This window comes from Lasioglossum baleicum, chromosome 7 (assembly GCF_051020765.1).
Source record: "Lasioglossum baleicum chromosome 7, iyLasBale1, whole genome shotgun sequence".
In the NCBI taxonomy this organism is placed as follows: Eukaryota; Metazoa; Arthropoda; class Insecta; order Hymenoptera; family Halictidae; genus Lasioglossum; species Lasioglossum baleicum.
Window position 1 is genome coordinate 4,523,749 of NC_134935.1, and position 27,077 is coordinate 4,550,825.

Genomic DNA, 27,077 nt, shown 5'->3' on the forward strand with positions numbered 1-27,077 from the left:
CACATATCCCTGAAAGCGATATATCTATACGGAGTATAATTGCGATTTACAGAATCTCTTTTCTTAATCAAATATTTTAGTAAAACATCGACGTTTGTTTCTTTGTTAATTGTCAACTGAATAGGTGGTTCAAGTTCAAGGGACCATCTCCAAGCTTTAAAAGCTGTGAAAATTCAAACATCTTGGTGTTTCGATTCGGTGCTGAGATATTGGCCAATCTATATTATGATGGAAAGGTAGTGGGAGAGTGATGTTGACGGGAAAGTACCAAAACAATCTGTTCTGGACAAAGAGACGAGACGAGTGTCATACGAATTACAGAATATATACAAATACACATGTTACACATTCATTTCTCACAATTAAATAATAACAATTTTTAAAAATTTTACGGAGTCATCAAGGTACCTGAAGGTACCTCATTTTATTGAGAATTTTACTTTACTGAGGCTAAAATCGCCGCACATGTGCGAGAAATCTTGCACAATATCTCTGCACTACGGTGCATTATACTGAAAAATTTTTCAAAATTTTACAAGGTGGCCGTGGCTGATTACATATATCCTATACTCTGTTGGTAATATCGCGAGGGATACAAAAATGATAATAGAGAAATAGCGCGCCAGAAAATTGGGCCACAAAAACTCACTAAATGTCAAGTCAGGTCAAGTCTATTCTTACATTTACTTGCATTTACTGTAAATAAGTAGACTGTGACACATGTGAGCGCTGTCGAGCTAAGTACCAATAAGTACCAACTGTTTTAGTAAACAGAGAATCTCATTTTAATATGGATATTGTCAAAAGTGCTTCGGAAAATCAAGAAAAAGAAGAAGAAATTACGTCGCACGATGAAAGCGACTGTCCGTCGGACACTTTCGAGGAAAATAGCAATAGCAAATGGTGTTACATGCCGGATTCCATTCTTTTGAATATTTTTCAATACTTGACATTGAGGGAACTAATAATTGCTGGAGAAGTATGCAAATCCTGGCACAGGGTGTCCTATGATGGATTTCTTTGGAAAAATTTATTTTATCAAACGTATGAAATAGATCCGGTTGTTGGCATGATGCCAGGTTGGTGAATATAAAAGCTTTTTTCTCTGCCAAATATTTAGCTTCCGAACAATTTTCTATTTATATATTTTGTTTGATATTCGTAAACTTTTATTGTTACTATTTGTATAAACATATTAATTGTTATTACATATACATTTTGTGTTTTCAAAATTAGCATTTCTCTTTTAATGTTTTACTTCATAACGTTACATAAAACTAATTATATTTTATAGGAAAAACATCTTGGTTCGAAGAATTTAAACGACTAACATATCATATACCGCTGATACAAACAGAGGAACTAACTAAACACAACCATGAAGTATTACATGTAAGCTTTTCGCACAATGGGGAAATGTTTGCCACATGCTCAAAAGATGGATGCATTTTTGTAAGTTACTCATAATTTCTACAGTACAAAAAGACTGTGTATATGTATTGTATGTTGTAGTAAATGTACAAAACATTGCATAAGACGACTGTACGCTTACTGTCACAGAAGATATAGATACACAGTACATACATTGTAACTACAAACAATTTTTCATCGTGTTATATGGAAGTAACCATAAAATCATGGGATTTAATTTAGGTATGGAAAAGCCAATATCCTGTTAAAATAAAGTATGAATATAACATGAAGTCATTTAGATGGAAATCTACGCGATTCTCGCAATTTAATTCCTCTGATACATTACTGCTTGTTTCTGGTGCACATCCTGGAAGTGAATCCGTTTTTATAGGAGAAATTGCAGTATTTAGTCTAACACGTAAGAGTATTAATAGATTCGAAAATATTTACAAAATTATGGTGGGAAACATATTCTGAATAATTGGTTGATTTTGTTGATTGCAGCTGATTTTGAATTACAATGTAGGGTAATGAATACTCCGTTCGATGTAAACGGTGCATGGTACACTGAACATTATCTTTTAAGTGGAAGTCTCCATTGGTTACACCATACGGCTAGTGTTAGCGTATTTTGGCTCAATAAAGCAAATCAAGAGTTATCCAGTGAAAATATACCCATTATAACACAGCTTTTTAGGTACTCTTTAGGAACACTACAGCTTTGTTTACTGTATAAATCATTCTGTTACAATAAGTAATTTTGTTGTTTTAGGTTTCCCAATGGCAGTGGTCCACATGTTCGTGCAATTATGGTAGCTAATTGTTTAACATCTGAAGTGCCAGAGGATGTTCACGAAAAGGACGTTGAAGATGAAGAAGTTTCTTTAGATTCATCATTTGAATTACAGTAAGCAAAATTTAGACAAAGAGTAAAGGTTGAATATGTTTTACATTAACTAAAGTATGTACAAATAGATCAGCTTTATTAGAGGACTGTTTACAATATGTCAAACCCTTGCAGTACAATCAAGAATATAATTCTCAGACTAGAGAGTCCCTTTGCATAGAAAATTCTCAGCAGCATAAGGAAAATATACGTGAGTGAAATGTGATGTAATTTAAATAATTATAATATTCATAGTTCATACTTTTCGTTTACAGAATCCACAGATATTGAAGAAAACGTCGCTGAGATAGTTAATTGTTGCGAAAAATATCTTATTTTCACAACTGGGTCCGACATATTGGTCCCGCATGAAGTGGCTTTTAAAAGAATAAAAAATGTGAAGTTTCCTACGAGTATATATCCAGGACGATCGTATACCTTAAAAGAGAGGAGGCGGGACAGAATAGTGAAAAGACAACTGGCAAAGGAAAATCCTGACGCCGTTGTGGACATTGATGTTCTACTCTCCCAATATGATACGGTGGATCATGTCATTGATTTACATGGACGCATAGTAGGAATGGGACTTTCTCCAGATCATAGGTCAGTTATTTATATTATCAATATGAAATATATATTTTACTCCGGCAACCAATATGTATATTAATATTTAATATATGTATTCTTGTATCTACTATTATACCTTCACGTTTGTTCTTATACGGCCAGATACTCTGGCAGCCCATATGTATATATTTTATATTTTCACTAATTATCATATTTTGTATGCACTCAGATATTTGTACGTTAACATAAGACCATGGCCAGAAGGTATTGTTATTGAATATCTTCTGCGCGATGATTTACCACCTCCACTAATCGCTAGAGAAATGGAGATTCGAGTAATTGATCTAGTGACATTAAAAGAAGTCGGTCGCATGGCCAGAGCTCATACAGCTTATGTAAACGACAATACTATTCTATACTCTAATGGCAACTTCCCTGATGTATGTGACGAATATGTAGCAAGGTATCAAATTATCATAAATATTAAAAAGTTACTTCAAATGGTTTCAGGGATCACCCTTTTTAAAAAAAGTACATTTTTGGGTCACCCTGTACATTATATTGAAGGAGCTTTTCAAGATATTGATTTGCCCTGTATATAAATATTACATGAATGTTAAAATGTTATACTTAGCGGTGCTGAGCATAAACACGGCTACCTTTGGGATAGATACTATGGACTATCTTTGGTCAAATTCCATCATTCTGATACTGTGAATTCTGTTGCCTTCAATCCACGTGATCCTGAAATGTTAGTTACAACAAGCAATGATCGTACCATTAAAATTTGGCGTAGTCGATCTAAGGTGTATGAATTAGGGTTGAACAAAGATTCTTACCCTAGGGGTGCCGAAATACAAAATAGGAACAAACATCGTAAAGCCTCGAATTCAGATTTGCCAAACATTTATGATAGATCATAATTGGAAATGTGCCCAAAAGGATTTTCTTCAAACCCATTTTTCCTTATAACGCCATGAAACTTGTGATATATTAGTATTTCTATGAAAGTATATATCTGCAAATTTTATTTCTAAACAAACTGAAACGTTTGAAATCACTGAAGTATATATATATACGTATATATATTGTATATAAGGACTTACCTGTACAACTGTGTTACTATACCTATAAGGATCGCAAAGTGAAACTTTGAAAATTTATTCTTTTATGTAACTGTTTATTAGAATTAAAATACTTATAATTTCTTTAATAATTTAATAAGCGCATACAAAAACTTTTATCTTTTAAGACTGAATCTTTTTTACGCTATTACGATCTCTCTCTCTCTCTCTCTCCCTCCCTCTCTCTCTCTTTATATCCTTATATCATATGTACACATGGCTTGTTTAGCTCGCGTCTATTCTTCTTTCATATACTCAAACGAACATGCTGTTCATTTTGCAGCAATAACTGGTCATATCTAGGAAACACGGAAATACGGTCACGCAAATCAATGTGCCACCTTCACGTTTTAGCATTATATTTATATGGACGTACAAGAAAAATCAGACGAGCCATGTGTATTTACGAGTCATAAGTCACAATCACAACTCACATAGATAAAATGTATAAGTTCAAACATTTGTAAGGCAAAAGTGAGAAGTTTTTTTTTAAACATTTTCATGGCATATTTTAATTGACGATATTTTCTCTTTAATACGACTCTTTTGACTAATATCATAAAATTAAATTAAAAAAAGTTTTGATGGTACACACGTATTTTTGAATATTCGCGCGAACGAAGTATAAAACAAATGAAACTCTAAGCTTTGGCACAATAATTTCAGATATTTATTTCTATAGAAGTAACAACTTTTATACATTTATATGGTGTATCATCAGAACTGTACAAATATCTAGCCTAATTATGCGTATTAAAGTAAAGAAGAGTATTATTATATAGATTGAAATTAAAACAGTGTTCTAACATCCATTTACATCACATAAAGTTATTCAAAATAAAGATGCCTTATTGATAATGGGATACAAGATGTTAAACATTACTGTAGTGAAATGAAAGATGAATAAAAAGAAATATATTTTGTTACAAATATTCAACGTGTATACATATTTATAAGGTACTATTTATACAGGAGAAGGAATATAGCTATACTAGAGACAAGTAATAAATATACAAACACAACTTATGCAGAATCTTTTAGAATTTACACTATTTTTAAATGATTGTTCCAGTGTACTCGAAAGCATGAATAAGTTCCTCAAAGTTTTATAGTGATGCAATTGTGTCAGATGATTTTATTACTTTCAAAACAGCTAGGGCATAATGTGCATGCATTACCCGATCTATATCATACGAACTATGAATGTGTCTAATTAAATAAAAAGAAAAAAACATGCACATATATACATGTATCATTGCACATATGTATATATGCACCTATAATAATTTAAAGATTACTGTACTTAGTTATTATTAGGAAAATTTGTTTCAACTTAACATATTACGCAAATATTAGATAATGTAACGTGATTTGATTTTAGAATAAAGTTCTACAGTTTCCTTTTTATGCAATAACAATGATATGTCCTACTAATATTTTTTTACTCGGAATAAAAATATTTAAAATGTTGCTTGCAGCACTGACTTAAACAGGTTAATGTCAAATATTAACAATACAATTGCATTCAAAATGCATTGCGTTGCAATATTTTCGTTTGAATTTCCTGAAAAATTAAGTATTCACGAGGTAGCGTATAATTAATAAGACTCGGTATAAAATAGTACGAGTTAGAAATGACATACCTATCCGCCATCTCTTTCTTCTAATTAACATTGACACAAGAAATATACAGGTAATGCATTTGATTCCATTCGGAAAAATTATTTAAGTCACAAATGTAAGTTTACATGGACGCATTTGCTATTGTTTCTACAAGAAGAGATATGCAATTTGCTGAATATCAAGAACAGATGTATGTAATTTGTAATGTAAAATAATCTTACCAGGATTAGAAGTAATTTCTTCTTTGGGAGGCTCTTTATTGTGTGGCAAAGCTTTTTTATGAGCATCTTTGGGACCATTACAATGTTCGCATTCATCGTCACTATCCTCCGAGCTACTTTCACCGAATTTCTTTGGTTTTTCATATATGCAACAACCTAAAATATTAGATAATTTCATTATAAAAGCAAACCAAGTCAAATAAGAGTGCATGTAACTTACATTTAGATTTCTTTTTATTCATATGTTCATTATCCACAGTTCCCTGAGTCCACTGGACCTTTTTATTAGATTTTGGTTTCCTAAGTCGAAGACGGACGGTTGGAACATCCTGAAAAGAAATATTAAAATAATTATTATCTTTTATGTTTGTAGATTAATTAAGAGTAGACCCATAGTAAACTACACACATGTGTACTGTAATGTATTTATTTTTTTCTGCAGTGTATAGACAAATGCATATAGTTCTTATTCTACAATAACAGCTACATTATCATTATTCTGTAAACATTATGATCTCGTAAAATTTATATCCTTAAAACATATAATTGTCCATTTTAAAAAAGTAATCTTTTCCTATTGCACAATTTTAGCTTTTCTCAAAGTTCGTATTTTATCATCGGAATAGTTCAAAATGTTTTTCAATATTTCATCAGTATGCTGTCCCAGCGTAGGGGGTGCTAATCTAATTTTATTTGTGGCATAACTATATGTCACAGGGGGGCCAACAACTTTAACTGTTTCTCCAGAGGAATGCGCCATGTCTTGTACCATTTTTGTATGCTTTACGTGTGGATCTGCGAAAACCTATAAAATTGATTTGTATGAAGACATTATCAAGATATGGGTGGTAAAAACAATTATTACTTTATACCTGTCCTATCGTATTTATTGGACCATATGGAAAAGAAGCACCATCGAATATAGCCGACCAATCTTTATTACTTTTCTTTTCAAACTGTCTTCTAAGAATGTCTAACAATTCATCTCTATTTTGTACTCTAGCAGTGTTATCTTTAAATTTATCATTCTCAAACAATTCTGTTAATTGCATTCTTTTAAGTAATTCTAAAAATTGTGCGTTACTTCCTGTTCCAACTGTCATATACCCATCTTTCGTAAGGAAAGCTTCATAGGGTACTATACTTTCATGCTCGGAGCCCCATCGTACTGCTTCTTTATTGGCATTCAGGTAATTCGAACCAATATTTATTAAACTAGCAACTTGCGTTGCCAATAGATTACACTGTATCCATTGTCCGCAATTAGTTTTCATTCTTTGATACAAAGCTGCCATTATAGCACCATGAGCGTATAAGCCTGTTGCTAAGTCTGTTACCGCTACTCCAACTTTACATGGCGGTCCATCCTTAGGACCTGTTATATGCATTAAACCTCCAACCGAAGCTGAGATTACATCATACCCTGGCCTACTCGAATAAGGACCTTTGTATCCGTAACCAGTCATAGAGCAGTATATAAGACGCGGTGCTACCTTAGAAATGTCTTGATATCCTAGACCAAACTTACTTAATTTTCCAGGAACATAATTCTCTATCAAAACATCCGACTTCTTTGCCAATTCGTATATAATATCTTTACCTTCTTTCAAATCAATGCATATACTCTTTTTATTTCTGTTAACGCTAAGGAAATAGACAGAATCTCGTGTTCCTTTAACAAACGGGGGGCCCCAATGTCTTGCTTCATCTCCGGTAACTGGTCTCTCAATTTTCAAAATTTCTGCTCCAAGATCACCGAGAATCATGGTGCAATATGGACCTGCGACAATTCTTGTCAGATCCAAAACTCTAACATCTTCTAGAGGTGAATTATCCTCAGCAGTTGTGCACGGAGCCCTTTTGTTTTTTGTGTCACTTGATAAATGTTTGATTGTTTTTATTAAATTACTGCTGGATAAAGATTTTGCTTTCGTAATGTGTTTGAACAAAAAAGCGAACATATTGTCCACAAAGAGTAATGGTTTTCACAAACAATTTTCGCTATGCTCGCTGAACCAAAAATTTTCGCATACAGAAAACTTATTTTTGATAAAGTCTCGTTGGAAGAATCGAAATGAAATAAACAGAAATTTTTATCGTTCGAATTACGAGATCACGTAAAATGTGTGCCGACAAGATTACATATTTACTGTCATATCAGAATAATGACGTAGTGAGTAATAAAAACATACCTGGGATACGGAATCTGTGACATCCGTCTCCAAAACAGTTTCCGTTTGAGTTTGATTAACCGATTGTTCAGACATCGTTGATCTTTCCATTTGTAGTCGAGCTTCTTCGAGATACTGTCACGAAAGTACATATAATCACTGCGCCGTGATTTAATATTGCGGATACTTTCAGGTTACTTCATACTGTCATCATTCGTAATCCGATAAAAGCGACGCCATGTTTAATACATATCGGTACAAAACTGTTTACGCACAGACTACATTCAATACAATCGTGAACCGAACATGTTTTTCAATTCTTGACTCGAAGAAACGTGATTGTTTAAAAATGTGTCCATGTACATTTCACGGTTTTCTTTATAATCACTTTCGTATATAAAGAATAATATATTTGAAATTGAAATTGTTGACGATAACGAGAAATTGCCGTTGTCGTTTGTAGACTGTACGAACGAATGTATTTAACTTTTATGTTTAGTATTTCATAGAAAATATGAAAATGATTTGCGACTGAGGTAAATTATTTTGAGAACGGATCTTGTATGTTTATAAATATTGCCCGTACGGATGAACAATTTGCTAAACTGCCGCAGTGGTAACTGTGTTAGTATACTTAGTCTGCTGTATGTACTTGTAAGATTTCCTATAAATACTCGAAGACTAATGCCTAATTTTGCACGGAAACACATATTGAGATCAATATCGGCAACTAAGGCTTCACAGTATTAATTTGATACCATTTATAGATTCAACTGATATGGAGGTAAGCAGTTTCTTTGCGTTTCAATCGCGCGAAGGTTATACGATCGTATTTAAAGTCCATCGAACGTTTCAAATATGACTGTATCGACGATCTAAATAATCGTACGTTTATTTTACTTGCAGCCAGTTAATAAAGTTCCTTTGCCATTAGAACCAATAAAGTCGAATCAGGTGGAAGACAGGAGGTTGTGGGTGGGCAATTTAGATTTAAGAATTAATGAGTAAGTATTTACTTGGATTATTTCTCATAAGAGAAGGTCATTATTAGGAGAGAAGCTTTCTAAAACAAGTGGTTCAAATCGTGAGAGCCGAAACACATGAATGTAAAGCGGACCCTACACGGTCAATCAGGAATGACAGTCTGATTGAACAAATCAGACTCTCAATCCTTACTTCAATTACAAAGGAATATTTCCAAATATCTGGAAATCTGTCAGTCCATTTCATCAGTCCGTCAGTATTAATCTTTCACGATCAATCCGAATGTCAATCTTCGACGTGACTGTAATTCCGAATGACCGTGTAGGGTCTGCTTATAGGAGGTTCTCGCTTGTCGCAGTCCAGTGCGTTGCATTTTGTTTGTGTGAGGTGGCAAATGTAGCTTGTAATTAATGGAAATGGTAATTTCATAGATCCGTTGCGAGTTGGTCGCAACTGTTTTTTTTTATTGATTAGACTCCTAGTTTGTTGCAAAGACTATGGATCTTGTCTGAACGTTCCTGTTTCCGTGCAACAAGCAAGCACCTACCATATTATAAAAGAATATAAAGGGCACTTATCCTGATTATGACTTTACCTGCAAGGGAAAGTCCCAGGTGTTATGCTAATTCTTTAACAAGTTCTTGCAGAGTTAGAAAACTAAAAATACCAATGGTACAATGTACTACTTCGATGACAGATGACCAGTTGTTATGCTTTGACTTGCATTTTCTTCTATGAATCATTCCAATGTTCAGTGTAATGCCTGGGCAGTTCTACTTGTTTGTTAAAACTTTATAGCATATTATTTTACTTTCAAAAACTATATCTTTATACAATGGAAAAAATCTGAAAAAACTAACTCTTTATCTGTCAACTGGTACCAACTCCTAAAACTCGTCCAAAAACATGGAACTATTGAAAAGTTCGACCTCCTATTCCACCGGTCAGGTCCACAAGCCGGTCAACCAAGAGGGTATGCGTTTGTTACGTACAAGACAGTTCAAGATGCAGAAACAGCCAAAGATGCTCTTCACAACTTGAAAGTAGGAGCGAAAAATATTATTGTTAGATGGGCTCATAGCGTAACAGAGGTAATTAATAAACCATTATACGGTAGAATTCTCTTTATCCGGCTTTAAAAAACAGGGACTATCTTTGACAATCCGGATAAACGAGATTCTACTGTAATTATTACCTTCCTCTTAATAAAAATGATATAATAAAAAATAATATCTCCTTTCTTGAAGCCTGACATAGACAAACCAAAGCCAAAAATAGATATACCTGCTTTAGCTGGTGCAAAAAAGGAAGATAAAAGAATAAGGTAAAGTAAACAGAAAGAAAGAATTATGAATAAATATCTTTTCGATTTTTTAAATACAACTACTTCTCCTGCAGTCGTGAAACGGCAATTCAAGCTATAGAGGCCAAACTGAAACTGATGAAAGAGTCTGAAGAAGAATTCGAACTAAACAAACCTTTAAACGGATCACCTGTAATACACCTATATCAAAAACCAGAAAATTCAAAACCGTCCACATCAGCTCGTTATCATAATCGAAGTCATCATCATAACAATAAGCCATATAATCGTTATAAACCAAGAAGATAATTCAAATCCCGTTTTTATTTTATCACATTAACAATACAATTTATTTTCACCGATCATCTTTCGTTCCATGACTACAGTTAATATTTATATTTTCTATTTAAATCACCTATGTGTATTCTGTTTTTTTTTGTACTATAAAATTTTTAGTTGATATTTTGTATCTTTTTCTACTAATCAAACATGATTCCTACAGCGATGCAGCTATGCATACAATACAAAAGTATCTCGATCGATCGATAATGCGATGCTTAATACGTACACTAACGTACATGTATTTTCATAATCTATGACATCTTTTTATAATAAACGAATGTACACTTTAAATGCGCATCATTTTATTGAGAACTAAACAGTTTAAGAATCACTTGAAATTTCAGATTTTCAAGTTTAATTCTATGTTAGTTCTATTTAAGAAAAGAAACGCAGATTCTCTTTGAAGGCAATGAAACACAGTTCAACAAAATAATAAACAATAATACTGTCCAACAAATTTCAACTTTTTTTATGATTTCAATATACTGTTGGGTCCTTCTTATAGAGTTTTTTGCGCTGATTCCGAATCTGTCCTTAATTTTTCTCCTATACGCACAGTTTTTGAAAAACATGGCTTTGAAAAAAGAACATATTTTTCAACTTTAAACAAATATTGTGATGTTATTATAAAAGATATTGAATTGTTCTTTACAGCAAAAGATTCTGTAGACTTTCCCGAATACAGTGATATCCAATATTAATACATTATGATTGTTTAAACATGTTTAAACAATGATTAAAGACGGAGAGACGCCACTTTTGCACCAATTTTTGAGGATATTTTTCAATTTATCTCAAAAAATTAGGGTCCAGCGGAAAATCGAACTATACCACGCGATAGAGCAGACTTTTATCTTGAAAACCCCCGTTTGAAGTTTGCGACATCGACGTTTTCTTCGAACCAGAAAGCAAAATATCTTCGCCCGACATGAGTTTCCGCCAGTGGCGCTCGGGACGGGATACGGCGCAGCGACGGGATACGGAGCGGCGAACGACCGTTCTGGTGATGAGCGCCACTGGTGACAACTCATGTCGGGCGAAGATATTTTGCTTTCTGGTTCGAAAAAAACGTCGACGTTACAAACTTGAAAGGGTGGTTTCTCAAGATAAAAGTCTGCTCTATCGCGTGGTATAGTTCGATTTTCCGCTGGACCCTAATTTTTTGAGATAAATTGAAAAATATCCTCAAACATTGGTGCAAAAGTGGTGTCTCTCCGTCTTTAATCATTGTTTAAACATGTTTAAACAATCATAATGTATTAATATTGGATATCACTGTATTCGGGAAAGTCTACAGAATCTTTTGCTGTAAAGAACAATTCAATATCTTTTATAATAACATCACAATATTTGTTTAAAGTTGAAAAATATGTTTTTTTTTCAAAGCCATGTTTTTCAAAAACTGTGCGTATAGGAGAAAAATTAAGGACAGATTCGGAATCAGCGCAAAAAACTCTATAAGAAGGACCCAACAGTATATTGAAAACAAATTTGGTGTTGGACAGTGTAATTAGTCTTTATGATCATTATTACATTGCTCTTTATAATTACGATTCATTCTTTTGAGCAAACCTCCATTTACCTCGCATATGATATGGCAAAGGTACTACACCAGGACATGGTACTTGTCCTGGAATTACGCATATACAACTCCTTGAACAGCCGTAACCAAAATTTCCGGGATTATCTTTTAATTGTTTCTTTATACTTTCTTGTTTTAAAGCTTCGTATGTTTTACCAACTACTTTTATAAGATGTTCCATTATATCTTCCTTAGATTTATTATCTACGTCGATCAACATAGTTTTCCCATCGTCTAAGGAATTAAAGTGAAATATTATAATCAATTGATCGAACAATGAGAAATACAATAAGTACGTGTATGTACTCACTATAATAACATTTTATGAAAGGCGTTGGCGTCATATTTTTAAACGTAACTACTTGTACCTCTGGATTTTTGTATTGAACTTGTGGTAGATTCCAGAATACGAATTCTCTGTAAATAAATAACGTCCAAATGAATATGATCTAAACATGTAGAGATATTATTGACTTGTTCAACTTAAATTGTTCCGTATTAAACGTTGTAAAAAATCTATTCTTACATCTCTTTTTATCAGGACATATAAAAATATACTTTTATAAACATAACCTCACCTAGTTCCCTTATGATGATCTCCATGCGTGTTATAATTAATAGAAAATATTTGTATCTGATCTAATAAAGTTAATCTGCCAGCTTTTAAGTAACCCAATGTTCTTCGTATAGGCGATGCACCTATCATAAACGGCATTTTGATAGTGTTTTAATCAAATCTTTGCATCCGAGAAAAGTATTCTTGTCCGATAACCGCCAGCTGGCCAGCTCCGTCTTTGCGAAACTCAAGAACTCAAACCTCAAATTCTTATGATCAATTCTTTATAGACAAAGCTACTTATGTTTCATAAATACATGCTAATAGATCATTTGTCTACTAAATAAAATTCTGTTATTCGCAAGTATATATGTAATCAATGCTTGTGTCACAATAATAATAATATAAATAGATTATTTTACCAGATTCGAAATTCCGCAATTTTCAACACGCATGCGTTACACATGTATATGTATTATGTATGTGCAGTATACAGTATACAGAACTGTATATATATATAAATATGCAGCAATTTTTTTTCAGTTACCGCCAGTTACCGCTTGCCGCTTACCGCCTACCGGTTACCGGTGCGGACCGCATGCACATACTTTAAATTCTATTTGTCCCTTTCTCCTTTGAAAGATATAAGCAGATATAAGCATTGCCGTATAACGTACAACCAGCTGTTTTCATGTAAATTTTCGTGTCGAGTTCGACGTAAGTTCTAATACCAGATTATGTGATTATCTTTAATAACCTTGTAATATTTTTATATTATTAGTATCTGAGAAACTCATATATATATAATTTGACTAGCATACGCAATATTATTCGTTTCCATATGCTGTGATTATATTAGAAATTTCAATTCTTTCTATCATATTTAGGCAAAGAAAAGGAAAGCATCATTATGAATAAAATTATGAACGCCAAGGATGTTCGACAAGCTTACATCGACTTTTTTAAAAGTAAAGGTCACGAATATGTTCACTCCAGTTCTACTATACCTCACGACGATCCAACGTTACTCTTTACAAATGCTGGAATGAATCAGGTATACTAAGAAAAATATTATGTATTATACTACGACTATATTGAATTGTACCATTTTTTTATTCCAGTTCAAACCAGTATTTCTGGGAACGGTGGACCCGAACAGCGATATGGCTAAATATGTAAGAGTCGTGAACAGTCAAAAATGCATTAGAGCTGGAGGAAAGCATAATGATTTAGACGACGTTGGGAAAGATGTGTATCATCATACATTTTTCGAAATGATGGGCAATTGGTCTTTCGGAGATTACTTTAAAGTAACTAAATACAAAGTCTATAATACTAGCACTTTATCACAGAAATATTGTATCTGTTGAATACGTATTTTCTAGAAAGAAATTTGCACCTGGGCTTGGGAATTTTTAACAGTTAAATTAAAATTATCTGTTGACCAATTGTACGTAACTTACTTCGGCGGAGATGAGAAGAACCATTTGAAACCAGACGACGAATGCAAAGATATCTGGCTATCACTGGGGTGATTGAATAGTGAATACTTCATTTAATTTATGTATTATTTGATCAGCAATACAATTAATTCTTTCTTTTGTTAGAGTACCTCCTAGCCATGTTTTGCCAGGAAATATGAAGGATAATTTCTGGGAAATGGGAGAAACAGGACCCTGTGGACCATGCAGTGAATTACATTATGATCGAATTGGTAACAGAGAAGCTGCTCATTTAGTGAATCAAGATGATCCGGATGTTCTAGAAATCTGGAATCTTGTTTTTATACAATTCAATAGGTAAGTAATGTACCATCAGTTTTTTAAATATAAAAATTTGTTCGTACAACAAATAACTTGGCAGTTATTTGAAGTCGTCGTGTTATGAGACTCGCCATAAATTTCATTTATTTATTCCATATGTTATTACAGAGAGACCGACGGAAGTTTAAAATCACTACCAAAGAAACACATTGATTGCGGACTGGGTTTGGAGAGATTAGTATCGGTTATCCAGAATAAACGCGCTAACTATGACACAGATTTATTCATGCCACTTTTCGATGCCATTCAAAAGGGTACAGGAGCGCCACGTTACGAAGGAAAAGTAGGTACGGATGATGTGGATGGTATAGACATGGCATACAGAGTTTTGGCTGATCATGCAAGGACTCTTACAATTGCTCTCGCAGATGGAGGTGTACCCGATAATACTGGCAGAGGGTGATCTACATATAATCATCTACATACAGATATAAATATGCGTGTATATGTATCAACATAATAATTTTTAATTCAGATATGTACTAAGACGAATCTTAAGGCGTGCTGTACGTTTCGCAACAGAAAAATTAAACGCGAAGCCTGGATTTTTTGGAACATTAGTGAATGTCGTTGTAGAGCTGCTTGGATGTGTCTTTCCTGAGGTAGCTAAAGATCCGCAGCAGATAATTGATATTATTAATGAAGAAGAAGCTCAATTTCTTAAGACTTTAGTACGTGGTCGTAATTTATTAAATCGTACGATAGCGAAACTAGAATCGTCCACTATTGTTCCTGGCGATGTTGCTTGGCGTTTGTACGACACGTATGGTTTCCCTGTGGACTTAACGCAGCTCATGACTGAAGAAAAAGGTCTGAAGGTGGACATGATTGGCTACGAAGAAGCAAAAAAGCAAGCTCAGGTATTAATTGTAATAAGAACACGTATTGAACGCGTTTATGAGATTTATTCTTTTCCTGGACTAGTTGATCTCTCAAAGCAAAAGTGGTGGCGTGGACGATCAAATTAACTTAGATGTTCATGCAATCACCGAGTTACAAAATAAAGGAATTAAACCCACTACAGACTTGCCGAAGTACAATTATACAGTCACCAATGACAAACTGTGCGAGGAATACGATTTTGCTCCATGTACGGGTACTGTGATTGCTCTTAGACTTAATAAAACTTTTGTCGATCAAATATCATCAGGAGAAGAAGCTGGTATTTTACTCGATCAAACGAACTTTTATGCTGAACAGGGCGGACAGATATATGACGAAGGATTTTTAGTGAAGACCGACGATGAGGTAAATAATATATCGCTTTTATTTTAAAATATACGTTTGTGTATAACTGCATTCACGCATACTTATTATTTTAGGAGACGGAAGTTCGGATAAAAAATGTTCAAGTCAGAGCCGGCTATGTTTTACACATTGGTTCTGTAGGTCAAGGAGTGCTGAAAAAGGGTGACAAAGTTTACTTGAATATAGACACTGCGCGTAGGAGACTCGTAATGAGTAATCATACAGCAACTCACGCTCTTAACTATGCTCTCCGAAAAGTACTGGGCACAGAAGTTGATCAGAAGGGCTCCCTAGTAGCACCCGATCGCCTTCGATTTGATTTTACAAACAAAGGTTTGTAAACCAAAAATGTTTTAATCATAAAAAAGCAATAGGAAATATAATTTGTAAACGCTTCCCTCAGGTGCTATGACTCCAGAACAAGTGAAACAGGTTGAAGAGATTACCAATAATCTTGTAAAAGAAAAGAAGAAGGTTTACGCTAAAGAAAGTAGTTTAGCTTTAGCAAAAACTATACAAGGTTTACGTGCTATGTTCGAGGAAACATATCCGGACCCTGTTAGAATAGTTAGCATAGGCGTGCCGGTTGAAGATTTGGAAAAAGATCCTTTGGGTCCTTACGCAATGCACACCAGTGTGGAATTTTGTGGCGGAACGTAAGTAAGGGCCTAGTCGGTTAATTTCATAATTCATATTATAAGATTGACTTTTCTTATTAACACTTTTTAGCCACTTACATTGCACAGAGCATATTGGAGACTTTGTTATAGCTAGCGAAGAAGCAATCGCTAAAGGTATTAGGCGTATTGTAGCTCTCACTGGTCCTGAAGCAACGAAAGCTCAGAAGAAAGCATCGTTGTTACAAAATCAATTGGACCAACTTCAAAAGACTATATTGGCCAACAAGAATAACGTTAATTCGAAAGAGTACGTGAAAAAAGTAGTCGAATCGACAGATGATGTCTCACGTGCTACAATTTCAAGTTGGAGAAAGGTGTATATCTTATAACATTACTTAATATCTTATAATATCTACGAATGTATAATACATGTTTTATTTTCGAGTAGGACAAAATGCGCAAAATGTTAAAAGATTTGAAGAAAACACTTGACGATCAAGAACGCGCAGCAAAAACAGCAATTGCTAATTCAGTAGTAGAAAATATTCAACAATTAATTCAACAAAATGTTGGTTGTCCTGTTTTGGTTGAGGTTTGTCAAGCATACAGCAACACGAAAGCTTTAGATTCTGCCCTCAAAAAGATAAAAGCTATATCTCCTGAAACAAGTGCGTTACTGGTTAGCGTGGATCCTGATGCTAAAAAGATATTTGCACTTAGTGCATCCTCTAAGGTAAAATTGAGTATTAAACATAATCGATTGTTCTAAATTATATGTATATAATATTGATTATGTTTTTCTTTTATGAAATATAATAGTCTGCCATAAATAAGGGATTAAAAGCGAATGAATGGATCCAAGCAATTGCACCGCTTATGGGAGGAAAAGGTGGTGGGAAACCTGAGTCTGCTCAGGCTTCGGGTCCTAATATTTCATGTTTAAATAAATTAATACATACAGCTAAAAATTTTGCTAATTTGAAGCTTGGTATTACGGGTAAATATCATTTAAAATGTGTTAATGAAAGAACATTATAAAAGCATCATTTTTAAATTAATAATTCTTATTTTTAAGTTCCAGATATTGTCAAAAAGGATAATCAAGCTAAAAAGTCTGCGTCTGTTAAGAATTCTGTATGTTCAAAAACTTCAGAAGACAGCTTAACGCTTTTTGGTAATATTGGAAGTGTTAAGTGTTATCGTGCTCAAATAGTAGCGAAGTTAAGTGGACAAAAATTGGTTGTATCACAATGTGAAAATAGTAAAGATGTTTCTAGAGATATTAGGCTTCGAGGAAATAATTTTGAATTATTTGATAGCAATGCAATTGCTTTTTATTTAGCAAGTGATCAACTGAAATTTTCTAATGATTCTTACGCATTTACTCAAGTTTTGCAGTGGCTAAGTTATGCAGACAATCATATTCTACCGGCAGTTTCCGGATGGGTTGTTCCGTGTCTTTCCCAGAATATACCTAATTATATGAAGGCGAATATTAAAACATCTAAAGAAGATCTTTTTTCTTCTTTGAAAAATTTAAATACTATACTACTCACGAAAACATATTTAGTGGGAGAAAGACTTAGCCTCGCCGACGTTGCTCTGTTCACTACTCTAATACCTCTGTACGAATATGTTTTCGATCCAGCGACTAGGAAACCATATCCAAATTTGAATAGGTGGTTCCTTACTATTCTAAAGCAACCAGAAATAAATGACACAATCAAAAATTTCCAGTTATGCGAGAAAGCTGTAAAACTCTAAAGACATAATCTCAGGCTAATGTTTTTCATAACTATTTTTATTAACAAACTTTTATTAGAAATATATGGTTCAATTAATTACGATCGCCTTCTAATATATTTTCCTTTTCATCCTGTTCTTTCTGTGTATCGTATAAAATCCTTATTTCCTTTAACAAAGTAGATACGTTTGTACCCATTTTAGCAGAAATCGGCATAATTGGTAAACTAAGTTTTTGTTTAAGTATTTCTAAATTTTCCTGTAATAATAAATTTAGTATAATAAATAATAATGCATAAGGATTATGCATCTTACCTTTGCTTCTGGCAAATCCATCTTATTCGCAGCAATAAGAACTGATCTTTCATTCAACTTTATATTAAATTGTGTAATTTCATGTTTTAAAGTTTCAAAATCTGTCCACGGTTCATTCGATGATACATCCAGAATAAATAATAATGTTTTACAACGTTCAACGTGTTTAAGAAATTGTATACCGAGACCTCTATTTTTATGAGAATCAGAGATAAGTCCTGGTAAGTCGGCCACTAGGAAATTAAAAGAATATATAGAAATTACGGTAAAGTATGAATTAATGATCAAAATTTATATTATCTACCTGCAATTTGTTCGTAATCATCGTATAATATCATTCCTATGTAAGGTCTCAAAGTAGTAAACGGGTATGCAGCTACTTTTGGTCTGGCTCTAGTTATAGCTCTTAGCAAAGTACTTTTACCGGCATTGGGAAGTCCAATCTAAAATATATTTGCAAAATGTATGTATTTTTTAACAGTTAATGCAGAATATGAATATTAAAAAGCACAGTCCATACCAATCCGATATGTGCCATACTCCTAAGTTCTATCACATATTGTAAATTTTCTCCTTGTGCACCGTACTCCGATATGCATGGCGTTTGTTGCAAATTAGATTTAAAATATGAATTTCCATGACCACCAGTACCACCCCGTGCAGCAATGAACATTGCTCCATTGATATTCAAGTCGCCTACTATTTTTCCTTCTATGTTCCGTATTATAGTACCAACGGGAACCTGTACTATGGTATGCTTAGCATTCTTACCGAAACAGTCTTTATTATGTCCATTTTCTCCATGTTCAGCCAAAAGAACAGTCTCTATATGAGAAAGATCTTTGATATTTTCTTGCGCCTACAAAATTCTGTGTTCGATTAAATGCAACTATCATTTCGAAAGTTCAGTTGTATACCTGAAAAATTACATGACCTCCATGTCCACCGTCTCCTCCGTCAGGTCCAGCATAATCATTACTCCACAAGTGTGCAAACGATATCGCTCCATCTCCACCGTTACCTCCAACAGTTTTTACCTAAACATGCGTGTATACATTAACATTTATAAACACAATGTTGAATTTAAGTGATTAACTTCATACTTGCTTCATGTCAAGAAAGTGGTTCTCCGTATTTTTCTGCGACTTTGGCTTTATATTGCGCAACGCTTTAGAAACATTTTCTTGATTTCCGAACCATTCAGAGGTACAAAACGGTTTAAATATATTCTTGCTTATACTTTTACATCGTTGTACGTTCATACCATTCTGTTTCCAATTAGCAATATGTGGGATTAGTGGTTTCATTTGACGAAAACAATTCATCTGTGCAAAATAAAGAAGATACGATATGATATTTATTTCGTGTAAAATAAGTGTAACTTTGTCAAAATATAATTACATTTAGCTATGCTTCAGCACTATCTTGAAACTGAAACATTTAAATTATATTCCAATATATTTGCGACTAAATTTTGATGAATATCGATAACTCTCTGTCTATATAAAGGAATATAGTCCGATCGATAACTTATTCTATATGTTCTTTTTTGTACTTTGTTTATGGGGCACTCGTACGATCGTACAAACTTAATATCGCTAATAATGTGGCCTGCATGATTGTATAATAATATATAAAAGTCCATTGAATTAAATTTTTCACTGACGCTGAAAGTTATATCAAATGTATACGTGTGTGTATATGATACATTTGTATTTGATATATTCATTATTCGACAAATATCTGCCCATGAAAAATTGTCGTTCTGCAGAGAAATATTCATCTTCTCATTAGGAGCAATATTTTGTGCGTTAGGAGGCGCAGATTTCACAAACATATGAGTTAAAGCTCTTTCTGAGTGAAATTGTTTATCTAAACCACGATATCCAGTGACTATATAAGTTTGAAGGGATGACCATTCGAATGATTCGATTGTACTTAATATAAGATTTGCATGTGCTGCCATTTCTGTGATTTTCCAAGAGTCGTCCCAACGTCTTGGTGGATTATCAAAGGACGTGCCGCCCTGACCATTACACAAAGTGACTAATATTTGACCGTTATTTTTCAATAATTCTGTTGCACTGATAAAGAATTGTTTCAGCAACTCTCTATTTTTCTCTATCCGCATTTTACCACCTACGTGTGGAAAATTAAAGACAATTTTATCGAACAGTTTTGTTCCCAACATTGGATAATCTTTTAAGTTTGTTGCATCAATGCCTAATAGTACTCGAACTCCTGAAAAGAAAAGCATAGAATGTTTTGTATAATCGTAAACAGTGTTAGTCTGATTTTTAGATACTGACCATTGCGTATTAGGTATTCTATGTTTTTCTTTCCAACATCTTGATTAATGTCAACTTCATAACATGTAGCGGTAATCACAATATTTAAGTTAAGTTGGAATAGTGCAACAGAAAATGAAAAATTACCCTCCCCTACTAATAATACACAATCATTCTCATTAAATAGTGAAACTTTCATTGTATCTGCAGGTAAACGACTCTCGCTAAAAATTTGCATTAAATAGGTTATATTACAAATATTTGATTTATTCATTCACTTTTTAATTAAGATAATTATATATCTCACCTTGGTGAATGGTATATAATATATGTGTATCTCTCTCTCGATAGATTCGTTTCTTAATTCCTATCCTGAATTATCAAGAAATATTGTTGGGCATGATAATTCAATACAGATGATCTCTTAATCGAGATTGTTTACACTTTAAATACAAATATAAGTATCACACGAATATTTCAATTTCGACGAATTTAATAGAGATTAAACATATCGGTGTTTATAAAATGAAAAATAAATATATTATTTACATAGTTTTTGTAATCGTGCTTTCGGTTTCGGTGGGAAGACTAACCCTAAAGACGAACACGTTATACCAGTGATGCCAGAGCTGTGGTACTGTGGTACTAAAACATACCCCCACCATAGCCTACTATTGCCCCTACATTGTTTTCCAACGCGCCCGCGCGCTACACTCACCAGCGTACCTCTACGAATACAGTAGAGTGATACGCTGGTGAGTGTAGCGCGCGGGCGCGTTGGAAAACAACGTAGGGGCAATAGTAGGCTATGGTGGGGGTATGGTTTAGTACCACAGTACCACAGCTCTGGCATCACTGCGTTATACATATATGTATTTAGTAATATCAAGTAATATGTATATAAGTAGACGTTAGACGTTAGGTATACATATAACATATGTATACATAGATAATACGTATATGTTTATGTATATGCAGCTAGAATATATGTACATTCACACCACATTTACACCTCCGTTATATATTTTTCTGCGAATGGTATGTACATATATTTATATACTGTTATACTGTTACCAATATGTACACGTTCAATCTAAAATCTAAACTTCTATTTTAGAATGTCTGTTAATTTTATCATATAATAAATATATAATATATGCAGAATAAAGAGCAAAATATATATATATTTACATAACTAAAGCGTATAAAAATTACATGCCTACACAAATTAGACATATATTCCTCGTTTGTTTCCCAGTAATGTAAACAAAAATGCTAGATTCGGCCAGTGTGGCCAGATGAGGTTGGTTGCCGGCAACCTCATTTCCCCCTCCACCGTATCCCCTTCCACTATCCTATTCCATCGTTCAGTCCCTATCGCGCACGCGCAACGTGTCTTCCATTCGCCATTCGCCTCACTCTGCCTCTGCCTCACTCTAAAGCGGACCCTACACGGTCAATCGGAATGACAGTCACGTCGAAGATTGACATTCGGATTGATCGTGAAAGATTAATACTGACGGACTGATGAAATGGACTGACGGATTTCCAGATATTTGAAAATATTCCTTCGTGATTGAAGTAAGGATTGACAGTCTGACTGTTCAATCAGACTGTCATTCCTGATTGACCGTGTAGGGTCCGCTTATTCTCGTCGCGCAACGTGTCACATATTACTCTGGTCATCAGAGAGGGGGTACTTGTATTCCCCCCGATTCCTTTTCGATTACCCCTGTCTGGACACACTGGTGATTCGGCCCATGGCCCCCATGGCCCATGGCACATAAGCTCGCGTGGACTCGTATTCTTGCTGTATTCTTGCCTCGGCACCATCCCGGCACAAGCTGCCCTCGGTACAATCCTGGCCGCTCGGTCCATTTCAGACTTCAGTCCATTTTAAGAGGGCAGCTTGTGCCGGGATGGTGCCGAGGCAAGAATACGAGCCTACGCGATCTTTTGTGGCATGGCCAGAATCGAGCCATCGTGTGCTTTGAGTAGCTTCGAGCGACGTTCGGCCAGTATAATGCCCGTTAGGTGGCCTCCGCACGCTAGGCTCGATTTCTGCTACGACAGGCCTGGTTGACTGGGTTATTAAACACTATCTATTTAAATAAAAGAATTATTTTGAGAAACACACATAATATGTGCAACAACGACAATTTAATATATATACTTTTACGCCCAATATGCATTCGTATCAGATGTTGCAGTCATTCATTATGGAATAAGCAATTTAAAATAAATGTCCCCCAAGTTTTCCAAATATCTGCTTTGGCTAACATACAAAAATTTGTGATATAATAGTACGACCAATGAATGAAACTATTTTTATACAATAGTTCGATGAGTGTGTTACGAATTTAGAATCATGAATTCACTCTATGATTCCATTTTTACATTTGATAAAATATCTACGATTCCGTGGACTTGTTTAGAATATTTCACCGATAAAAGTTGAAAATTAATTAAATCATTCTTATACTATAATAGTATAGCACAAAAATTTAATATACACGGAAAATTAAATATTAATATGTAATTAATATTTCCCGAAAAAATTTCCCTCCCTTTTATTCAGGAATATTAATGTATAAATTAAAAAAATTATATTATAGCGAAATTATTTACATTTCCAAAATAATGGTATAAATTATGTAATAACTTGTAATAAATAAATAATAACTTTGGACTGTTCGCTGTTCTGTAATTTTTTATTGGAACGGAAATACGAAATTCCGCATGTCATCCAAGCAACCCTATAATGACTATATATATGTAGACTGCGGATGTTTATGCAATTTCCAATTTTTATAGACAAATTGTTGAATTCTTTTTTTAATGGGGACAGCTTTTGTAGATCCAAAACAAATAAAAATCGTACTAAATTCTATCGAATTTAATATTCTGGCATTTTTGGAAGATCCGCAGTCTACTAATGACATTTGTCACGGTCATTTTCGTAAGTACACATTTCAACAAACATCCGGGACAATCGAAACGTCAGGTGTTCGTGTATCCTCCCACATTTTGTGGCACCGTCTGATTCGTATACTTCGGGTATACATCGTAGCCTAGCACGCAAGTCCACGAATGACCGACATGTGCTCGTTCCACGACGAAAAACATTAACTTGTGGTTTGTCATTGCGGCACGCGTTGTACGCCGTGCATTGTACCTTCGCCGACGACTATATCATTTTCCTCACAGTCACGTTATCCCATGTACAACCGATTCAGTGATTTTTTGAAGCGAAAGGAAATCTAAGACTGAGCACACGGTATTAACTACATTTTCAATTGTAAGTTTCAACGTAACCATCTCAGTCGATCTTTGTGAGATAATGTGAATACATAGTGCTCACACTGTTTCCTGACAATATTGTATATTGTACATCGTAGTCGTAGAGACCCTGCAACATTGTTGCACATTCGCCAAGTGAATATATTTTCGATACGATAATAAAAGTCAGGGCGCGGACTCGCTTTGTAAATTGTCGGCAAAAGTTTTAGTGAAAATATATAGAGCCATAGAAAATTGTTGTAATCAAAATATATACGTATATATAATATACATACGTACATTTGAATTTATAATATAAAGAATGAGGAACTCGGTTTCTGAGGGTCGAGCGTTTAAATTAGATTATCTTATGTAAGAATACCATATCGTTCAATGTTAGTTACATTAACTGTACGGTCGGATTCGTTAACTATATTAATTGCAATTGCATTGTTTATTAGACGCGTTCGGGAGTAGACTTTATTATAAGCAGGAATTATATAAGGCGGAAAGTATAAAATAGCAATTGTCGTGTTCGGTGACGATAGCGCTACGTTCGTTGACGAAAATAAAAGTGGTCTAGCTTCTGCGTAAGCAATCCGAATGATGCCATCTTCATTTTGTCTTCCGGATCAGTTCGTATAGGTGTCGATTGCACTTCGATCGTAACTCACTCCTTTCATGTTTGCACGCTTGACTGTAAAGCTGTATATCTTATCTTATTAATTATGTCTCCATCGTGGGACGACTGATTTCTAGTTATTGATAAATCACACAACACCGTTTCCACGTGAACACGTTGCTTTTATATCGGCACGACGAAATTCGTCGTGCGAAATGATTGTTTGGGTAATCGTCAACCGTCCCTCGTATCTACATCTACCGACCACGCTTATCACGGTTAAGAATTTATGTCAACCGAAGTTTCGCACTTCTCAGTTTATTTTGGCATTATTGTAACTTGGCAACTAAACTGATCGCACAAGGCTAAAACAAGAACAGATAACCTCAGATAGATAAATTACGAAGAGGATCTCGTGGCATACTAGAAAATAATGTTGATCGAAAAATTCATGGGAAAAGGAAAAGAAAGAAAATTAGTCTGATTCTACCCTATTACGATCGCCGAATACATAATCGTTCTTGTATTACCGTCGTAAGTATGCGGATCAATGCTTCCCTGTAAGTTCTGTCCAAATGAGAATGATCGCTTCAACGGTCGAACGCGATCGATAAGGAATCAATAATATCTTATTGAGCTGAACTTGAATTCAGCTTTAAAAAATTCTGAGCTTGAGACAATGTTCCCCTATGGATGGTACCGTGCTATCGTAAATGCTATTATCTATTACGTGACCGTAGTTTGGCATATCACCGTGATATAACTTATGAAAAACTTAGGGCCTAGGCTGTTCGGTCGATCTACCTTTGAATAAAGTATGAACGTTCCATCGAATGGCACGTACCCTAGTCTAAAGGACTCTCAGGTCATATTAGACTTCACACGACTTAACTAATTCACTATTGAAGGATAAGTCCATCAGGTTTTTCACCTTTTTCGGGCGTAACGTGTACCGCGTCGGCGGTGTCGGTCAATTATATATTATTTGTCAAAGCTACCGTTAATCAAAAGTAATGAATTTCAGAATGTCTGGAAATTAAGTACTAACCAGACTGGCGCGTTGCAAGTAGATTGTGTCATGCAGCAGACACACATATTTAAAGAACATGAGCTGTCGTGATGCAGTCAAGAATGGTCATGCTGGGCTTCCATGTTTCATTGGTGACGTGCATGACCATGGTTTTACGATCGTAACCACGTAGTTTCCAACGTTCTCGTACAGCCATTATCAAAATTAGTTACGATACTAAAACAAATGGAAATCAATTTTTACTGGTAGGACCAAAATCTTTGTCGGGGGGAAATGATGAGAATATTTTATGTTATTCTCCTGAACTCCACCCATTATTTCGCGTGAACTTTGTAGACTACACAATTTACCTTGAAATCGGAAATCAAGCGACAATAGGAACGAAATATCGAACGACACGCGCGTTCATATAGTGAGTCTGAAGTTATTCCTAGAAGCAAACCACTTTCCCCTACTATGTATTCCTTACTATAGTCACGAGAAGCTACTTGTTAATACGTCATATGTGTGGGCCCAATATAGGCCCAACAACCGTGTCAGAAATTCCATTCGTAAACAGAACCGTCGCGAACTGCTTTATTAAATCCAGTTCGGTTTGGATGACCCTGTTCGAAACTGCCAAAGCGAGAAGCTACTTCTCCCGTATTGTCATTCTACATTATACACGAATATCAGTCGATGTCAATTATCTCTTAAAGTGATGTTAAAAGGATATTTTTAGAGTGGGCTGAAACTCGCGTGTAAGATTCCATGCGCAAGACGGTACATTAAAAGATATTAATGTTTTCGCAAAAATTTTATTTACATATTTGACAGAAACGAATGAATGAAATCTATGATATAAGAATCTATTTATTAAGAGAAATTAAAATCATGAATTGATCAAATCGTATCAAATATTTTTAACTATTCGAATATTATTCTCGTCGAGTACTGTCAAGTGATTATTTGATTACCTGGAGAGTATACACTGTATTCTTGTGAATCTTATCAAGCTTATCAAGTTACTCAATTACCAGAAATAAAATTATCAAGAACACTTCAGGATTTACCTTACACCCTTAATAGCCGCAAGTCATCCTGGATTTTTTCATTACATTCGGGGGATTGTGTTTACGATTTTTTAACGAGTGACTTTAAAAATCTGAAAACAAATCACTAAATTGGAATGAAGAATATTTTCGGGTAAAACAGAAATTGATTTGTTAGTTCCGACTTATTTTACCTAAACAATGATTATTCTAAAGTGAACTATATACTTTAAAAAATCCAAGAAAATATCTTTAGCTTGTAAATAAAAAAATTAACGCTTGATAGGTCTTGTTAAGATGTATGTA

At 34.3% G+C, this 27,077-nt stretch overlaps 6 protein-coding genes across 14 annotated transcripts; 3 read left to right on the plus strand and 3 right to left on the minus strand.

The window, feature by feature from the left end:
* Nucleotides 1–118: 118 nt before the first annotated feature.
* Fbw5 (F-box and WD repeat domain containing 5) lies at nucleotides 119–4,207 on the plus strand. Its single transcript, XM_076427159.1, has 9 exons — nucleotides 119–1,079; nucleotides 1,295–1,452; nucleotides 1,654–1,831; nucleotides 1,918–2,110; nucleotides 2,186–2,320; nucleotides 2,389–2,510; nucleotides 2,575–2,902; nucleotides 3,096–3,329; nucleotides 3,501–4,207. Exons 1-9 carry the CDS (start codon nucleotides 791–793, stop codon nucleotides 3,787–3,789), a joined length of 1,926 nt encoding a protein of 641 aa, XP_076283274.1. The 5' UTR covers nucleotides 119–790; the 3' UTR covers nucleotides 3,790–4,207.
* LOC143210371 (succinyl-CoA:glutarate CoA-transferase) lies at nucleotides 4,026–8,195 on the minus strand. 2 transcript variants are annotated; one of them, XM_076427165.1, is made up of 5 exons: nucleotides 8,027–8,167; nucleotides 6,055–6,163; nucleotides 5,835–5,990; nucleotides 5,634–5,760; nucleotides 4,026–5,554 (listed from the first exon to the last, which is right to left on the minus strand). In XM_076427165.1, the coding sequence occupies exons 1-4, from the start codon at nucleotides 8,114–8,116 to the stop codon at nucleotides 5,735–5,737; spliced, it is 381 nt and encodes a 126-aa protein (XP_076283280.1). In that variant the 5' UTR covers nucleotides 8,117–8,167; the 3' UTR covers nucleotides 4,026–5,554; nucleotides 5,634–5,734. The 2 variants fall into 2 exon arrangements, with proteins under 2 accessions (XP_076283280.1, XP_076283279.1); XM_076427164.1 differs by lacking the exons at nucleotides 4,026–5,554; nucleotides 5,634–5,760 and adding exons at nucleotides 6,243–6,639; nucleotides 6,707–7,709 and having other exon boundaries at nucleotides 5,958–5,990; nucleotides 8,027–8,195.
* Nucleotides 8,196–8,647: 452 nt separating this feature from the next.
* LOC143210378 (putative RNA-binding protein 18) lies at nucleotides 8,648–10,925 on the plus strand. Its single transcript, XM_076427183.1, has 5 exons — nucleotides 8,648–8,789; nucleotides 8,912–9,009; nucleotides 9,867–10,080; nucleotides 10,237–10,313; nucleotides 10,388–10,925. The coding sequence occupies exons 1-5, from the start codon at nucleotides 8,784–8,786 to the stop codon at nucleotides 10,599–10,601; spliced, it is 609 nt and encodes a 202-aa protein (XP_076283298.1). The 5' UTR covers nucleotides 8,648–8,783; the 3' UTR covers nucleotides 10,602–10,925.
* On the minus strand, nucleotides 10,913–13,346 carry Mrps25 (mitochondrial ribosomal protein S25). The gene is made up of 3 exons (XM_076427193.1): nucleotides 12,795–13,346; nucleotides 12,527–12,633; nucleotides 10,913–12,450 (listed from the first exon to the last, which is right to left on the minus strand). The coding sequence occupies exons 1-3, from the start codon at nucleotides 12,929–12,931 to the stop codon at nucleotides 12,182–12,184; spliced, it is 513 nt and encodes a 170-aa protein (XP_076283308.1). The 5' UTR covers nucleotides 12,932–13,346; the 3' UTR covers nucleotides 10,913–12,181.
* Nucleotides 13,312–18,310, plus strand: Alars (alanine--tRNA ligase, cytoplasmic). Of its 2 annotated transcripts, none has more exons than XM_076427152.1 (14): nucleotides 13,312–13,489; nucleotides 13,660–13,826; nucleotides 13,894–14,082; nucleotides 14,158–14,303; nucleotides 14,380–14,571; nucleotides 14,704–14,994; nucleotides 15,071–15,455; nucleotides 15,520–15,843; nucleotides 15,918–16,176; nucleotides 16,247–16,499; nucleotides 16,573–16,837; nucleotides 16,912–17,196; nucleotides 17,283–17,460; nucleotides 17,545–18,310. In XM_076427152.1, exons 2-14 carry the CDS (start codon nucleotides 13,683–13,685, stop codon nucleotides 18,225–18,227), a joined length of 3,594 nt encoding a protein of 1,197 aa, XP_076283267.1. In that variant the 5' UTR covers nucleotides 13,312–13,489; nucleotides 13,660–13,682; the 3' UTR covers nucleotides 18,228–18,310. The 2 variants fall into 2 exon arrangements, with proteins under 2 accessions (XP_076283267.1, XP_076283268.1); XM_076427153.1 differs by having other exon boundaries at nucleotides 13,314–13,489; nucleotides 17,539–18,310.
* LOC143210372 (mitochondrial ribosome-associated GTPase 2) lies at nucleotides 18,247–25,949 on the minus strand. Of its 7 annotated transcripts, XM_076427170.1 has the most exons (10): nucleotides 21,359–21,434; nucleotides 21,117–21,252; nucleotides 20,831–21,033; nucleotides 19,923–20,762; nucleotides 19,625–19,846; nucleotides 19,439–19,558; nucleotides 19,042–19,380; nucleotides 18,826–18,964; nucleotides 18,522–18,754; nucleotides 18,247–18,465 (listed from the first exon to the last, which is right to left on the minus strand). In XM_076427170.1, exons 5-10 carry the CDS (start codon nucleotides 19,844–19,846, stop codon nucleotides 18,301–18,303), a joined length of 1,218 nt encoding a protein of 405 aa, XP_076283285.1. In that variant the 5' UTR covers nucleotides 19,923–20,762; nucleotides 20,831–21,033; nucleotides 21,117–21,252; nucleotides 21,359–21,434; the 3' UTR covers nucleotides 18,247–18,300. The 7 variants fall into 7 exon arrangements, with proteins under 7 accessions (XP_076283285.1, XP_076283283.1, XP_076283284.1 ...); XM_076427168.1 differs by having other exon boundaries at nucleotides 21,117–21,442; XM_076427169.1 differs by lacking the exon at nucleotides 20,831–21,033 and having other exon boundaries at nucleotides 19,923–19,952; nucleotides 21,117–21,442.
* Between the last annotated feature and the right edge of the window lie 1,128 nt (nucleotides 25,950–27,077).

What these genes read in the sequence shown, in the direction of transcription:
- Fbw5 (XM_076427159.1), top strand. Translation starts at nt 791, where the DNA reads ATGGATATTGTCAAAAGTGCTTCGGAAAATCAAGAAAAAGAAGAAGAA. An exon ending in GATTCATCATTTGAATTACA is followed by an intron (nt 2,321 to 2,388) that starts GTAAGCAAAATT and finishes ATGTACAAATAG; the next exon opens with ATCAGCTTTATTAGAGGACT. An exon ending in GGACTTTCTCCAGATCATAG is followed by an intron (nt 2,903 to 3,095) that starts GTCAGTTATTTA and finishes GTATGCACTCAG; the next exon opens with ATATTTGTACGTTAACATAA.
- LOC143210371 (XM_076427164.1), bottom strand. Translation starts at nt 8,157, where the DNA reads ATGTACTTTCGTGACAGTATCTCGAAGAAGCTCGACTACAAATGGAAA. An exon ending in TCACAGATTCCGTATCCCAG is followed by an intron (nt 7,710 to 8,026) that starts GTATGTTTTTAT and finishes ACATTTATCAAG; the next exon opens with TGACACAAAAAACAAAAGGG. An exon ending in CAATAAATACGATAGGACAG is followed by an intron (nt 6,640 to 6,706) that starts GTATAAAGTAAT and finishes TCAATTTTATAG; the next exon opens with GTTTTCGCAGATCCACACGT.
- LOC143210378 (XM_076427183.1), top strand. An exon ending in TTAGATTTAAGAATTAATGA is followed by an intron (nt 9,010 to 9,866) that starts GTAAGTATTTAC and finishes ATCTGTCAACTG; the next exon opens with GTACCAACTCCTAAAACTCG. An exon ending in AAGGAAGATAAAAGAATAAG is followed by an intron (nt 10,314 to 10,387) that starts GTAAAGTAAACA and finishes CTTCTCCTGCAG; the next exon opens with TCGTGAAACGGCAATTCAAG.
- Mrps25 (XM_076427193.1), bottom strand. Translation starts at nt 12,931, where the DNA reads ATGCCGTTTATGATAGGTGCATCGCCTATACGAAGAACATTGGGTTAC. An exon ending in GATCATCATAAGGGAACTAG is followed by an intron (nt 12,634 to 12,794) that starts GTGAGGTTATGT and finishes ATTTATTTACAG; the next exon opens with AGAATTCGTATTCTGGAATC. An exon ending in TTTCATAAAATGTTATTATA is followed by an intron (nt 12,451 to 12,526) that starts GTGAGTACATAC and finishes TTAATTCCTTAG; the next exon opens with ACGATGGGAAAACTATGTTG.
- Alars (XM_076427153.1), top strand. Translation starts at nt 13,683, where the DNA reads ATGAATAAAATTATGAACGCCAAGGATGTTCGACAAGCTTACATCGAC. An exon ending in GATATCTGGCTATCACTGGG is followed by an intron (nt 14,304 to 14,379) that starts GTGATTGAATAG and finishes TTCTTTTGTTAG; the next exon opens with AGTACCTCCTAGCCATGTTT. An exon ending in ATTTGATTTTACAAACAAAG is followed by an intron (nt 16,177 to 16,246) that starts GTTTGTAAACCA and finishes CGCTTCCCTCAG; the next exon opens with GTGCTATGACTCCAGAACAA.
- LOC143210372 (XM_076427166.1), bottom strand. Translation starts at nt 25,818, where the DNA reads ATGTTCTTTAAATATGTGTGTCTGCTGCATGACACAATCTACTTGCAA. An exon ending in TGATTACGAACAAATTGCAG is followed by an intron (nt 18,755 to 18,825) that starts GTAGATAATATA and finishes TTAATTTCCTAG; the next exon opens with TGGCCGACTTACCAGGACTT. An exon ending in TGGATTTGCCAGAAGCAAAG is followed by an intron (nt 18,466 to 18,521) that starts GTAAGATGCATA and finishes TTATTATTACAG; the next exon opens with GAAAATTTAGAAATACTTAA.